A 15462-nucleotide genomic window follows, 5' to 3' on the forward strand; every position below is an offset into this window, starting at 1 on the left:
TCAAGCAAAATATTTACAGCAGTCATGCACAATCAGTGGAAGATATGTCTTCTTATCCAGGAGCAGACTAAATAATTCTCTTGGTTTTTAACCAATTTCAACAAAACTTCATGATTAAAACTGGAAGGTAAGAATGTCTTCCAGTACTTTTTAAAAGGGATTGCTCCTGTAAACTGGGCCCTGTACTTAGCAGCCATCAGAGAGAGCACAAGATTCTGAGAGCAGCAGCTTAGAGAACATAGAAGTCATAGACATCCCTCCATAGCTCCTCTGTGACTGAAAATTTGAAATGCATCACTACAATCTCAAGAAATGCAACATAAAAGGACAGTCTCCTGGATATTTTTGGTTGGCAAAGAGTTGATTTATGATCACCAATGGCAGACACATTTGCTAACAGAAATATTTTATTTTTCTTAAGGAAAGAAAACAACTTGAGGAAAGAATAAGTGATCTAACAACAAATCTTGCAGAAGAAGAAGAAAAGGCCAAAAATCTTACAAAGCTCAAGAACAAACATGAATCTATGATTTCCGAACTTGAAGGTAACATGAACAATAGTTTATTGGGGGGTTTTGTAGAATTTCTTCTTTTTCCTTGGCACAGAACAAAAAAAACTGAACAGAATCTGGAGAGAACTTCTTAAAAATCTGTGGGGTATTTCCAAAGTTTTTATGCTGAACCCAGTTTGGTGATAATCACCAAACCCTCATGGTGCCAAACAACAGAAACCTTTTATTCCTTATATATAAAAGAGTAGAGAGAAAAATGAGGAGGAAAATGCTTATGTTGGAGAAAGATAAAGAAATTATTCTTCAGGATGGCTAGAAATAAGGCATTGCATGTTGCTTCAAAAACACAGTGACTTGTATTAAATGCATGGCCACACTGGAGGCCAGAACCATTTGTTGCCTGAGTTTGGGACCAGATTAAGGACTCCTGGCACTACCACAGTCTGGTGACCAAAACCCCTCCTTTTCCAGTGCGTCTGAAGAAGGAAGAGAAGAGCAGACAAGAACTGGACAAAGCTAAGAGGAAGCTGGAAGGGGAGGCAAATGATCTACACGAGCAGATTGCAGAGCTCCAGGCACAAATTGCTGACCTGAAGGCACAACTGGCCAAGAAGGAGGAAGAGCTGCAGTCTGCTCTGGCCAGGTACTCACTCCTGGGTCTGCATATGGGGGAAAGCCCAGGCTGGAACTTATCTTGCTCCTTCCCAGACACTGAGAAGCTCCAGCCATGAATCTCATCTCTCAGTTCATCCCCTCCATGTGTTTCCCCATTTTCCAAATGTCCTTTTGTGAAAAATACTTATGCTATTGCTTGTTCAAAGACAAATAAACTATTTTATTAAATTACCTCCGGATATCAATGAAAACCCCTCTTCCCATAGGCAAGGGCAGTGCTGTCAAATACGATGAAATGTAACAATCTCTTCATAGGCAATAGGCAAAAATTAATTAAGAGTCTGATCTTGATCCACTCCAGAATCACAGTGGATTTTCTGTATAAATTTAAGAGGGAAAACACTCAACCAAACTTGCTGAATCAACTGATTAGCATCTCCAGACATTGCATCCAGCTAAAGTACAGCTGTCTGATCTTTTTTGCATCAGTCTCCCTTTCTTTGGCATTGTCTTGCACAGAACTTGTAAATCTTTAGTGTATACTGACTTTCTTCAAGTGAAATAGTTATTACTCTTTTTTCATTTCTAAAATGAAACACTCTTTTTTCAAAAAGGCTTGAAGAAGAAACTACTCACAAGAACAACGCCCTCAAGAAGATCCGTGAATTGGAATCTGTAATTTCTGATCTCCAGGAAGACTTGGAGTCTGAAAAAGCTGCAAGAAACAAAGCAGAAAAGCAAAAGAGAGACCTCGGTGAAGAGCTGGAGGCTCTTAAGACAGAGCTTGAGGATACTTTGGATACCACAGCCACCCAGCAGGAGCTCAGGTATGGATATGGAGCACAAGAGGGAAACAGGAATGTCCCCAGGCTCGGTACAATACTGCCCACTGGCATTGCAGTAGGGCTGGAATGCTCTTTGCTGCTGCTGCTTCACTGATGTGTGTCACCTTCCAGAGCAAAGCGTGAGCAGGAGGTCACAGTGCTGAAGAGAGCCCTGGAGGAGGAGACTCGAACCCATGAAGCCCAGGTCCAGGAGATGAGACAGAAGCACACTCAGGCTGTGGAAGAGCTGACAGAGCAGCTGGAACAATTTAAACGGGTAAGCAGAAATCCATCTCATTGAAAACTACCTCCTGGGTAACACAATTTCCTCTTATAAATCATCTTTATTCACTTCTTCACATGCTTGTAGGCTAAAGCAAACTTGGATAAGACCAAACAGTCACTGGAGAAAGACAATGCTGATCTGGCTAATGAAGTCAGGAGCCTGAATCAGGCCAAACAAGATGTGGAGCACAAGAAGAAGAAGCTGGAAGTACAGCTGCAGGATTTACAGTCCAAATACAATGAGGGAGAGCGTGTTCGGACAGAACTCAATGAAAAAGTCCACAAATTACAGGTAGGAAGGAGTCTGATGCTTTGCTATGACACCGTGGCACTGAGAAGCCCAGTTTATACTGTTCTGTGAGGGTTTATCTAGAGGAATTATGGCCCTGCAGCCAATATGTTCATTTTTTGTCACCTTAAACTCCTATCTCAATTATCACACAATTAATCAACTACAACCACTCCATCTCATGGAACTGGGAGGTTTTAGTCTCACCACCCTCTGTACGTGTTGCAGTCTGTAATGCCATCACTGATGCAGTGACCATGATGCAGATCTGATAGTTTCTTTCTGTTTGTTCATTTTTGGGTGATGGGGAAGATTGACAGGTATATGGCTTTTGGAAATGTATTAGACAGCTATTAAATACGTGCTCAGAAAAGATGACAATGAAAGGAGAATTCTCACTTAGCTACAGTTTAAGAAATTACTAAAGATCATTTTAAATGGTTCTCTGGTAGATGTTCAATGTCCAGATATACTAATCAAGTTTATTGTTACGTCTTGTTCATAGCTGCAGTAAGATTTGCTTTATTATTTTAAGCTGGTGGATAAATAAGAAAATATATTCAAATATAATATCAACTTCTGTCAAACTTTGGAAGAGGAAGGAAAATCCACCAAAAATCCCCATTCTCCTTGGCAGTTCATTGTAAGGAACATACTATTATTGTTTTACAAGTATGACTAGATATAGAATAATAAACACTATGGTAAATTAGACAAAAATTGCATTAGGTAAGATTTCAGACAAATCCAAGGAAACTAAAGTTTAAGGAAGATTTCAAAGCTTTGCAAAATAACTGAGTTTATTCTTTGTGGCATCTCACAGGTGGAGGTTGAAAATGTCACCAGTTTGCTCAATGAAGCAGAAAGCAAAAATATCAAATTGACCAAAGATGTTGCAGCCTTAGGATCTCAGCTACAAGACACACAGGTAAACTTGCATCCAAGATCAGCTCAGCTACAATATTCATAAAATGCACAATAAAAAGACCTAAACTAATGACTGTGTTGCCAATTGGTGTGCTGACTGCAGGAGCTGCTTCAGGAAGAAACGCGGCAGAAGCTCAATGTGTCCACCAAGCTCCGCCAGTTGGAGGATGACAAGAACAGCTTGCAGGAGCAGTTGGATGAAGAAGTAGAAGCAAAACAAAATCTGGAGAGACATATTTCAACACTGACAATACAGGTATCAGTGCCATAGTTAAATCATTAGCTCTATCACTGAGAGCTGTGTTGGCAATTCCAGAGGATCTGTAGAATTATCCTGGCACAGCGCACAGACCTTCAGGGAATTTGTGCTGTTAGCCCAGCTGGCACCAGTGGTGCTCCACAATGTCCCCCTGTCCTTTAAAATGTCATCCCTAGGACAGGGACAAATGCAAGGTAGCTCCACACATAGTCTTGCACACAAGGCCTGTATGTGCATCCTAGGTCTGGGCTCTGCCTCATTTTATGAAGGCTGGGTGATGGGTAACTGTCACCAGGTTCACACAGGTCAAACTAGGAAAGCTTCAGGTTTTAGCCATCTCCTGGCCAAGTTTTTGTCTCTCTGCCAAGTTTTGTTGTCATAGTTACAAAGATTTGTCCTCTGAATTCAAATTTCAGCTCTCTGACTCTAAGAAGAAGATACAGGAATTTACCACCACAGTAGAATTCATGGAAGAAGGCAAAAAGAAACTTCAGAAAGAAATTGAAAGTCTCACAACACAGTTTGAGGAAAAGGCTGCTTCTTATGACAAACTGGAAAAAACCAAGAACAGACTCCAGCAGGAGCTGGATGACCTGGTGGTGGACTTGGACAACCAGCGTCAGCTGGTCTCTAACCTGGAGAAGAAACAGAAGAAGTTTGATCAGGTATGGACTTCAGATTCTCCCTTGCTCTGTTATCACCTGTCTGGAACTTACAGTGTCCACTGGGACAAGGGGACAAAAAATTAACTAAAACTTAATTATAAAATAAATTGTTAATTTTGTATTTATGTGCCTTTATCAAAAGCAGAGATTCTTCTCTGTCATTAACAAATGACAAGAAGCTGCAGTAGAAAAGCCTGTTACTAATGACCTCCTTATCTTTTCACAGATGCTAGCTGAAGAGAAGAACATCTCCTCAAAATATGCAGATGAAAGGGACAGAGCAGAAGCTGAAGCTAGAGAAAAGGAAACAAAGGCTCTGTCACTGGCTCGAGCACTTGAAGAGGCTTTGGAAGCCAAAGAAGAACTGGAGAGAACAAACAAAATGTTGAAAGCTGAAATGGAAGATCTTGTTAGCTCCAAAGATGACGTTGGCAAGAATGTAAGTTTTGGCCTTAGAACAATCTCAAACAATAACTTAAAATAGCAGCTAAAAAAAGATATAATTGTTTTCAGTGTCGGAAATTCTCTGCAGCACACAAATCCATTCAGCAAGATAAGATATTAATACAAAATTCAAAGGTTATTCCATTTAAGTCCAAACTTTCAAGGGACTTGGCAAAGTAACTGTAGGCTGTTTATTTGGAACATAACTTCAAGCATGAAGAAGATTTTAATTGATTTCTAAATAATGTATCAGTTTATTACACTTCTTTGAAATTGTAAACTCTGCAAATCTTATTTTATTAGTTATATTTGACTTTGCCACCTGCTTTACATTTACTTACATAACTGCAGTAAATTTCCACTTCTGCATTGCCAATCACTTCTTTTATTACAGGCATATGATTATATTACTGCTAATACTAAATAAATTAAATTATGATGTTTGACTAGATTAAAAACAGAAGATTGGGATAAAGAGAATCTCATTATTTTAAGACAGTTTTGCAAGTACCAAATCAAGCTAATTTAGCATTTTCAGTGTAAATTAGTTGATTCATTGTCCACATCTGATAGTTTCAAATGTGGCCTATACTGCAGGTATACTGTGTATAACTAGAATTATTTTTATTTCTCATAACAAGTCTGTTAAATTCTCATTGCTTGAAAGGTCCATGAGTTGGAGAAATCTAAACGGACCCTTGAACAGCAAGTAGAAGAGATGAAGACACAATTGGAAGAGCTAGAGGATGAGCTACAGGCTGCAGAAGATGCCAAACTCAGGTTGGAAGTTAACATGCAGGCTCTGAAAGGCCAGTTTGAAAGAGATTTACAAGCCAGAGATGAACAGAATGAGGAGAAGAAAAGGCAACTCCTCAGACAGGTACCATTCCCAACTACTGCCTTTGGAAATATCTAACCAAGCCAGTTGAAAGGCCCCAACCTAATGTCATTATTAAAGCACCTCACTAACTTTAATGAAAAAAAAAATCACTACATTGCCTTGAACATGGTGATTAAAAAAAAAAGAAGAAAGAAAGCATTATTTTACTAGAGAAGGCAGGAGGGTTCCCTGTTTCAGTAGCAGATGTACAGTTACCAACAAATGTAGCTGTTTAACTCTACAACCAAATAGAATAAAACATATGAATTGTTATTTCTGACATAGTCAGAACCACCTTCCTTGTATTCTCAGTGCAAGTGAAAAAAGACAACTTCTTATATAACTGCCTTCACAAGGTACATTGAATGCATACAAAAGCACTGGAGATGAAAACAGGATAAAACTTATTTGTACAGAAGTGTTGTGACAACTTCTGTAGTCATCATCTTGTAACACACATATTTCCATTAACACAGGACCCAAATTGCTGAGTCCTTTCAAAAACTTTTAATTTTGGGACAAAATGGAAATCTGTTTTACTTTGTACAGAAGTCACAGTTAACAGAGATATGGGGTCTGTATACACTATTCAGACAGAGTGTTTATGAGTCCCCAAGGACTTTGCTAAACTGAACTTGTTTTCCTGAATGATCAGCTCCATGAATATGAAACGGAACTGGAAGATGAGCGGAAGCAACGTGCCCTGGCAGCTGCTGCCAAGAAGAAGCTGGAGATGGATGTTAAAGACCTGGAGAGCCAGGCTGACTCTGCCAACAAAGGTCGGGAAGAAGCCATCAAACAGCTTCGCAAATTACAGGTAAGGAACCCCAAAAAAATACAGTTTTCCCCACTGCTGTGTCTTATACAGCCACAATACAGAAATTGGGTGACACATTTGTGAGCTTGGTGCCCATTACAGATGATTGGTCAGAAAGGAATTTTAACCAGACTGCCACATTCAAATATCAGTATTTGAATGCTCAGTTTGAATGACAGTGGAAAAATTCACAGAACAAATGATTAAAATCTTAAATTTCATCATGGTAGAGAGCTTACAGATTGTCTAACCAACACTCATCTGCTACTGACTTACCCACATGGAGGAAAACAAAGATTCATATGAAGAGAAAGGACTATAAGATAAAATCTATTACAGGGCTTCAATCCAGATTCTAACTATATACTCTTGAGCATAAAAGACTGTTCAGAAATCAGGTTGTCTCTGAATTAGCATGTTCTTGTTTATACTTTAAACCTCCATATCAACTGTTCTGTCACATGGTAACAACTAAACAACAAAAATTTTCTTAATCAGAAACATTAAGACTATACATGTACTCAGATATTCAGAGGACATATGGACAATAGGCATTATAAAAAATGCAGTGTTCAAATGCAAGCATTGCCCATCTTGGAATAGCATTTCAGATCTTTCCAACATGCGCTACCAGATCTCTGCAGAAAAAATAACTTCAGCAGTATTATGACAATGTAACTGTGTATGTGTTCTGTTCCATCCACATTTCTTTCAACTGAAATTTAACAAATTTGTTATTCTTTTCAACCAGGCTCAGATGAAGGACTACCAACGAGAGCTGGATGATGCACGGGCTGCCAGAGAAGAAATATTTGCTACAGCTAGAGAAAATGAGAAGAAAGCAAAGAGTCTGGAAGCAGAACTCCTGCAGCTTCAGGAGGTAAAGTGGGAAACCTACAGCAGAATGAAGGAGATTACACATGGCCTTCAGTAGCAAAACAGAACTGGCAGTGAAGTAATCTAACAGCTCTTAGGGACTGAACTTGTAACAAGTTCCATGTGCTCCACACACCCCACTAAAGTTGTTGGATCTACATCTGAGCACAGTCAAATTGAGCTGAAAAAAATCACCTTGGAAGAAAGTACAGATTGCCAGCCTTAAAGGGAAATTAACTGTATGATCCAACACAAACTGTTTTCAATAGCAATAAATTCTTGAGGGCTTAGTGCTATTATTCCTACCTGTATTAAACGGCCATCTTGTGACTAAAACAAATAAAATAGAAACCCGCTGACAGGCTGGATAAAGAGTATTGCATTGTACTTCCCTAGGATTTATGACATGACAAGAATTTATTCTGTTAACAAGACAACCCATCTCATACCAGCTTTAGAAAATTTACAGTCCTCTGAATCATGCAATAACAATCTGAACATTTACTCATTTCTTTACTCTGCTGCTTTTTCCATTTCTCTAGGACCTGGCTGCTGCAGAAAGAGCTCGCAAACAAGCAGACCAGGAGAAAGATGAGATGGCAGAGGAACTTGCAAGCGCTGCCTCTGGAAGGTAGGAACACACCAAATGACACACAAGGCTCTGAATGTGCTACTAATGCTGCCAAGAGAAGTTTTGTTCTGTTCCCAACACCATCTGGTCTTGACAAGACAACATGCACACATATGACTACTTCCATTGAAATATCTAGTTATTTTCTGAATTATTGGTAGTTCATAAGACAATTATAACATATGGTCAGAGCCAGAACTACTCATTTTTTAATTTTAAATTTCCAGGACAAGCCTTCAGGATGAGAAACGGCGCCTGGAGGCAAGAATTGCTCAACTGGAGGAAGAGCTGGAAGAGGAGCAAAGCAACATAGAGGCAATGGGTGACCGCATGAGGAAAGCAGTACAGCAGGTACAGCTCATTCCAGCACTTTCTGTTCATATTCCAGCAACAAAAGCTACTTGTGGTCCTGAGTATCTGGAGGATTGCCTTCCCAAACTGCCACCTGTCATTTGTCTGAAAGCATGCAACACTTGTGACAGCATCCCTTCCCACCTTGCAGGCAGAGCAGCTGAACAATGAGCTGGCAACAGAGCGCTCAACTGCACAGAAGAACGAAAACGCTCGGCAGCAACTGGAGAGGCAGAACAAAGAGCTAAAGAGCAAGCTGCAGGAGATGGAGGGAGCTGTGAAGAACAAATTCAAAGCCACAATTGCTGCTCTGGAGGCCAAAATTTCTTCTCTCGAAGAGCAATTGGAACAGGAAGCCAGGTACTGGTCTCCTGAGGGCACTGCTGTCCATTTATTGTTCCAGTTAATGAGACAGAAAATAAACAAAGGCAAGCAGGGATTTGTGTCATCAGGCTCTCAGTGCCACTAAACTTGGTAAAGTCTCTTTCACACTTTAACATTTCAGAGACATATGGCAAGTAACTGAAGTTTTTGATTAAGATCTGTTTTATTGATGAGAAGTTCTACTGGTACCATAGCAAGGATCTGCTCCCCTACATTTTAGAGTAACTGCCCTATGACTCTGCCAATTTAATTACCATAACACATTGTGCCACTTGTTGGATTACTACTTGAGGAAATCACCTTGTGCTTCAGAACACATCTCCTGGAGCACCTCTAGCATACAGCAGAGACATAGATTTGGTTTTGTTTTGCTCAGAAGAACATTCCTTGAGTTTTCCTTAGAATTCACCTGTTAAATTCAGTAAGACCTTTAGCACAGGGGTCCTTGGTGCTGGTTTCACGAGCCACAAGCCCAAGGCAGGTGGAAAGTACAGAGCTTCCACATCACCAAATGCTGCCCTGTCATTGCAGAGACAAGCAGGCAGCGGCCAAGACGCTGCGCCAGAAGGACAAGAAGCTGAAGGATGCACTGCTGCAGGTGGAGGACGAGAGGAAGCAAGCAGAGCAGTACAAAGATCAGGTACAGACTGTGACACAAGGCTCTTAGTCAAGGGCACAGGAGATTTTAGGTTTTGCTCTAAGAAAGTAAGATTCCATGTTATGCCTCAAGCAAATGCTCTTCTAGAAAGCAGAATGTATGCTTGGATTCTATCCTGGGAGAACCAAAGTCCATTACTAAAAGATGGGACAATATAATTCTTCCATGCTACATCAAGTGCCAAAGCACAAGTCCTTCTTAATCAGCCAGATACAACAGTCTGCACAGCAATATACAGGACTGTGCACAACACCCTTCGTGCAACATGAATAGAGATGCTGAACATATTTTACATTAAAAATTTAGCTTTATCTAATGCAAATCCATCTGCAAGCCCGAAAAGCAGAGGTATGACTATGCAGAAAAAGACACAACAAGATTGTGTCTGAATACAGTAGCTATCAGCAAAATGAACTCCTACAAAGCAAAGTTATTTTCAGGCTATAAGCTTCCGTCTTTGATTTGGGTCATGTTTCAGTACAACTCCCAATGGAAACATGGCATTAAAACAAGGAATGTAAAGCCTTACAAATTAAAGCATTACTCTGAAATTTCCCTTTAGGCCGAGAAGGGCAACGTGCGGCTGAAGCAGCTGAAAAGGCAGCTGGAGGAGGCTGAGGAAGAGTCCCAGCGCATCAACGCAAACCGCAGGAAGCTGCAGAGGGAGCTGGATGAAGCCAACGAGAGCAACGAAGCCCTGGGCCGGGAGGTTGCAGCACTAAAGAGCAAGCTCAGGTAGAGTACCCTTGTTTGGGATAGCCCTTCCCACTCACTGACTCAGCCTTGAAATTTAGAGCTGAACTAAAAAAGTGGAAAAAAATCTGTCAGGTGAGGAACAGGCACTGCTAAGGCTGCGAAGTTACTCGCTCCTTGTATTAGCTTGGCACTCAGAACAAAAGGCCCAAGTCAGGAGAGAAGTGCATTTCATAGACTGCAGCAGCCTCAGGATTTCAGCTGAGATGAACTGTGATAACATGGCACAGGCCTCTTCTCTAATCAAAATCCTTTTGGCTTCAATTGGAACAGAATTAGGCTTGGCTGCTTTTGAAAACACCCCTTATATAATGGCTGTATCTATTTGTACAGAAGCAGTCACAAAAGTGTAGAAATGCTTGTGCTTTTCACACTTTCACATATGCACAACTCACACGTAACGACTGTGAACAGTCTTAGACATCACAGGCAGTAAAAAGCAAAGCACGTTAAATTATTCCAAAATTTTTTTGGACTTCACTACTATGGGATTCAGTGTCATCAGATCAAGGAAAAGATTAAAACATCCCTTTGCATTTTCTTGCTAAAACTGCTTGGGAAAAAGATAAAGCTGTGATCAGTCAGCTACAACCCTGAGTTCTGCACTCACTGGGTTTGAAAACATGAGCTCACTGAAATAAAGAGGCTGACTTTACCATAAAATTTTGCCTTCTACCTAAGACCAACAGTATTTCAGATGAAAAACAAGTACCCATCTACCTGTGTTCTCAAAGTAGTTTGCCAGACTATTCACCAGTAACATGCTCCAGTGTTACTGGATGTGGATTCCCTTCAAAGTGAAGGGTTATGGATGTAGCAGCCTTTCCCACTAGCACCACCTTGGGTAGTTACATGCTCCTGGATTCTTTATAAAGCAGTGGCTGTGTCCAGCCCTTTTACATAGAACACCATATAGCTCATTTTTGTTTTATCTAAATGTAATGTAATTGGCTGTAATGTACTTTGTTTTAATTATTTAAAAGTAATTACCTACCTCTGATCATGACCATGTGCCTAGTTTAACTGCCCAGGACTCTTTATCTCTGTTTCAGAGGGACACAGGAGCCTTCGCATGACTAAGCAGGTACCATGCCTTCAACTTTGCAGCTAGCTTGTATTGCACAAATTTACATTTTCTTTGGCCCTGGTTAAAATTATGTGAGGTTTCTGCAAACTGTGAAGGCTTGGATATCTTGGCATTAATCTGTTTTATCAAAAAAGACAAATATTACAATAATCTAGCTACCATCAGCTGTTCATCAGTGATACATCTTTCTTACAAGTAGGTTATGTACTGACATAGACTTACCAGCGTTGCATTCTCACAAGCTCTACCACCAGAGTACCTAAGCAAGTACTCTTGATTTTTTTTTTTGCATGAATTTTTTTGCACATCATCTTTGTGTACTGCCATGAAGAGTAAATTTTTTTCAAATAAAAAACACCATTGATTAGTAAAATTGATTAAAAGGACTAATGAATATGGAGTGTCACAGCATGTCATTAGAATTTCACAGTATTTCTTGTGCCTACTGTAATGCTGACCTAAGGTAAGAGCCCATCTAATGCACCTGAGATTTGGGAAGACCTTACTTGCATGTGATTTATCACACACCACACAATCACAGACAAAAGAGAAAGTCTTGCCTTTGATTACATAGCACTCTGTGCCTGTATTGCTTACAGAGTTATTACTGAGGCTTTCAGAGCTATTTTACAGACATTACATTGCTTGTTAACTGTATTAAAACATGGAGCACGGACACAGACATTAAAGCTGACACTGTAACCTAGCACAGCATTATGTTATACTTAATAGCACATTCTCTGGACACAGGAATAATACCTGCACTGCAAAAAATTAAAGAGCTATTGCCTTGTAATATTTGTATATTTTCTATTTTACATATGCTGGATTTTGCTGTGAATACACAAATATTTAAAGATGATGTCTTGTCCTTGCATGTGCCTTTTAGTCAGCCTAATATTTCCAGTCAGACTGTTACTCAAGCACCACTGCAGTAGCACTTGTTCAAAGGCAGACTAAATACAGAGGTGCTAAGCAAACACTGGTGCTGAAGGCTCATCCCAGGTACACACATTGTTCTAAAGGCACTAATACCAATGACCACCTGAATGTCATCAAACACATAAACTTCTTTAAGAGGAGCAGATATAAACAAGAGGTTTTTATCCACAGGGCCAATACCAGTTTAAAGAACTGGTAAATTCATGCATACTGCAACAGTTTAATAAGTAGTAGTTAGTGCATGATAAGTTCACTTTGTAGCCAAAACTGTAGTGCACAATTTGGTGAGACTTTTGCTGTTATTCCAGTCCCATGTTCTCTTACGGCACTTCAGTGAATTACTGCAGCACAAATGACTCACGAGCAACCAAGTCCAGACAGCACAAGTCCAAGGGGGTGGAGAGCTCTTCCTTTATTAACAAGAAGTAACAAAGTTATTAACCAAATTAGAAATGATTTGCTAAATAATAACAAATCTCAGCTGCTGTAAAATAAGAGACCATCCTATTCGACCCTGCCAAGCACACACCAGGACAGAAGTTACATAGCCCTGTGTTCAATACATGCCATCAGCACCAGATGATAACAACCACGGTTAATTATCAGCAGGTCTTACGTGAAGCTTTATTAGCTAGCTAATTGGCCTGCTCACACTGAAGTTTAAGGGCAGATTTATGGAAAACAGACTACATGTCACATTTCCATCTTGGAAATGCAGATTCATGCCTCTGAACTAAGTTAGTGCAGCCAATGTTCCCACCCTCTTCCCTCACAGGACTTAAATAGCTGCTTCAGAAAGGGCACTGGCTTAGTCTTTTGCAAGGACAAGACAAGCCTTTAAATATTTAGGCATGATTGCTGTACCCAAAAGTGCAGTCTCGGATCTATTTAATACCAAATTAGTACTTTTGGCACAATATCCAGTAATCATGAATTTATTTTATTGCTTATATCTGTGGTCTCAAGCCTTTACAAAGGTTTGCTTAATGAGGGGCAAGTGAGAGGCCATGTCACAAAACTGAAATGCTTTACAGCACATTAGCAATGGAGGCCATGGGGCAAACCCATTGTCTGTCTCACTTGCTCACACCTCCCCAAAAATTAACCTTGAGGACCAAAGTGTCCCTGCCTTGGGATGTGCCTATGAAATATATGGGGATGGGAGGGAGATGGGAGAGGAAAAGGGGCTAAAGTGGGGAAAGCATTTCCTGTAGGACACTTGCACTGCTAAGCATCAGGCCCTGGGTTACAACAGTTCCAAAGCAGTGACTGTTTCCTCCCTCTGTTGGGAAGGATTGGAGTTACTGAGAGCCTGGGTGTCACAGCCCCTGTGGTGCTCTGACCAGAGCAGCCTGTGCAGAGAGAACTGTGGCCTCACAAATGTCTGTGCCATCCACAGCACTGCCCCAGGCCCTGCAGGAACTGGTGGGCAGAAATTCTGTACAAATTGCTCTGTCTCCTTGCTCCTCCAGAGGCACAGGAGGGACACTCCTCTGCTGTGGTGCATCAGCACTCCCTTTCTCCACTCCTTTCAAGTACCTTCAATTGCAATTCCCTTAGGGGAAAACAGTGAAATGAGGGGAAGAGTGGGGGTGATTTGGGGCTGATGAGACTGTTTAGAGGACAAGGACACAAGCACAAGAACAGGAAACCAAACTAATTTCCAAGCAATTGGGAGTCTCATCCTATTCACAAATTACTATTACAAGTTACAGAACAGAAAGTGGAATTAGAGGCCCACAGCTCTTGGCTTTTCTGCATTCAGAACCATCAGCCCCACAGGTCCTGTTACAAAACTCTACTTATTTTTGAATATTCCAAATGACCTAGCACCTAATTTTCTTTTTTCTATTTTTTCCCCTCTTACTGCAGGAGGGGAAATGAGCCAACATCTTTTGCCCCACCCCGTAGATCTGGAGGCAGAAGAGTAATTGAGAATGCAACAGATGGAGGTGATGACGAAATGGATGCAAGAGATGGAGATTTCAATGGAACAAAAGCCAGTGAATAAACACGCTTCAAAAATTGCACTGCAGCAAGGGAAGGGAGGGAGGACAATATTTAGCACTGTATAAGTCTACTCTTAGTGTCAAGGTCACATACACCCACTCCTCTGACAGATAAAAGCACAACTGCCTTGTCTCCAATGTACAGATTGACACTAAAAGTACTCCAAAACTTTTCGTACCATGAAGCCTATTTGAAAAGGTGGGGATTTTTAACAGAGTAATTCACTTTGAGAATCATGCAGAAAGTGAGTTCTAGTAGCTCAAATCATTTAAACCCAGTAAACTATAGTCTACAGAGGATCTGTGAGATTGTTGCAGGGGGAAAAAAGGCATTGGTCAGTTAATCTTTTCTTAAACTTTCATTTTGTTTTGAGTATTCAATTAATATAGGGTTTTCTCCTGGCTACTACACCCCTGATGCACAATTCACAAGGTGGAAGTGCCTTTTTAATCACTTACTGAAAAATATCATTTGTTCAAATTAAGTCAACTGTTACAGTTTTATATGCACCATGGATGTGCTTACACACTAATAAAAGGCTATAAAAATGACTCCACTATTCTTGTGTACAGGTGTCACTTGAAGGGAAGGGGGGATGCAGCAGAGCTTCTCTAAAACCAAAATACTTCTTACAAAAGTTGATCTGTAATCATTAGAACAAAACCCTGATTTTCTTCAAACTAATGCTTTTGAAGAAATACAGAAAAGTCTGAGCTGGAAGTCAAATGGCATAAGCAGAGGGAACAGCTTTGATTCCCTCAGGGACACACAGTGCTGAGGTGCCCTGGGATGCATCCAAGGGCTGACAGGCACAGGACTTGCAGAGACTGACAGCCCTCAGGTGCAGGAGCTGGAAAGCAGTGGGGGCCCTGCCTGCCTGCCTGCCTGTAGGCAATGAACCCAGCCTTTGATGTCTGTTACATGCAAAAATATTTCCAGCCAAACCTCTAGAGCAGGCTGAAACCATTAGAAACAGCAGCCCACACTGAATGCAAAGATCCAAGCCAAGCTATTCTGAACCAGAGGATCAGCATGCACTTACTTTTTATTTTTGGAGCACTCCAGCAAGACCACAACCTACTCTTGGGAGCTACCAGGACCTACCACAAACCCTCGCAGCTCAAGCACTTTCAGACAGCAGCAGCTCTGTGGTCACAGCGGGGCAGTAGGGAGCCATGCACAGCAAAGCAGGATGTAAAATCACTCTAAATCCAGTGTAGAGAGCTTACTTGATGCCTTTGATTGACCAGCAA

At 40.8% G+C, this 15462-nt stretch overlaps 1 protein-coding gene across 4 annotated transcripts in view; it reads left to right on the top strand.

The window, feature by feature from the left end:
* The window catches only part of MYH11 (myosin heavy chain 11), a 55520-nt gene extending 40754 nt beyond the window's left edge, over window positions 1-14766 (top strand). For 2 of the 4 annotated variants that reach the window (XM_039731668.1, XM_039731669.1), the window contains 18 exons: window positions 422-545; window positions 984-1155; window positions 1742-1954; window positions 2084-2228; window positions 2322-2528; window positions 3349-3453; window positions 3556-3708; window positions 4128-4376; window positions 4603-4815; window positions 5488-5700; window positions 6356-6517; window positions 7269-7397; window positions 7936-8024; window positions 8252-8375; window positions 8527-8735; window positions 9291-9399; window positions 9980-10152; window positions 14072-14766. In XM_039731668.1, the coding sequence (XP_039587602.1) occupies window positions 422-545; window positions 984-1155; window positions 1742-1954; window positions 2084-2228; window positions 2322-2528; window positions 3349-3453; window positions 3556-3708; window positions 4128-4376; window positions 4603-4815; window positions 5488-5700; window positions 6356-6517; window positions 7269-7397; window positions 7936-8024; window positions 8252-8375; window positions 8527-8735; window positions 9291-9399; window positions 9980-10152; window positions 14072-14210 (2928 nt within the window). In that variant the 3' untranslated portion in view covers window positions 14211-14766. Of the gene's footprint in view, window positions 1-421; window positions 546-983; window positions 1156-1741; window positions 1955-2083; window positions 2229-2321; window positions 2529-3348; window positions 3454-3555; window positions 3709-4127; window positions 4377-4602; window positions 4816-5487; window positions 5701-6355; window positions 6518-7268; window positions 7398-7935; window positions 8025-8251; window positions 8376-8526; window positions 8736-9290; window positions 9400-9979; window positions 10153-11222; window positions 11255-14071 lie in introns of all 4 variants that reach the window. The other 2 variants (XM_039731672.1, XM_039731671.1) reach the window with 2 other exon arrangements.
* The last annotated feature ends 696 nt before the right edge of the window (window positions 14767-15462 follow it).

Source organism: Passer montanus, unplaced genomic scaffold, assembly GCF_014805655.1.
Source record: "Passer montanus isolate IOZ18808 unplaced genomic scaffold, ASM1480565v1 scaffold8, whole genome shotgun sequence".
Taxonomy (NCBI): domain Eukaryota; kingdom Metazoa; phylum Chordata; class Aves; order Passeriformes; family Passeridae; genus Passer; species Passer montanus.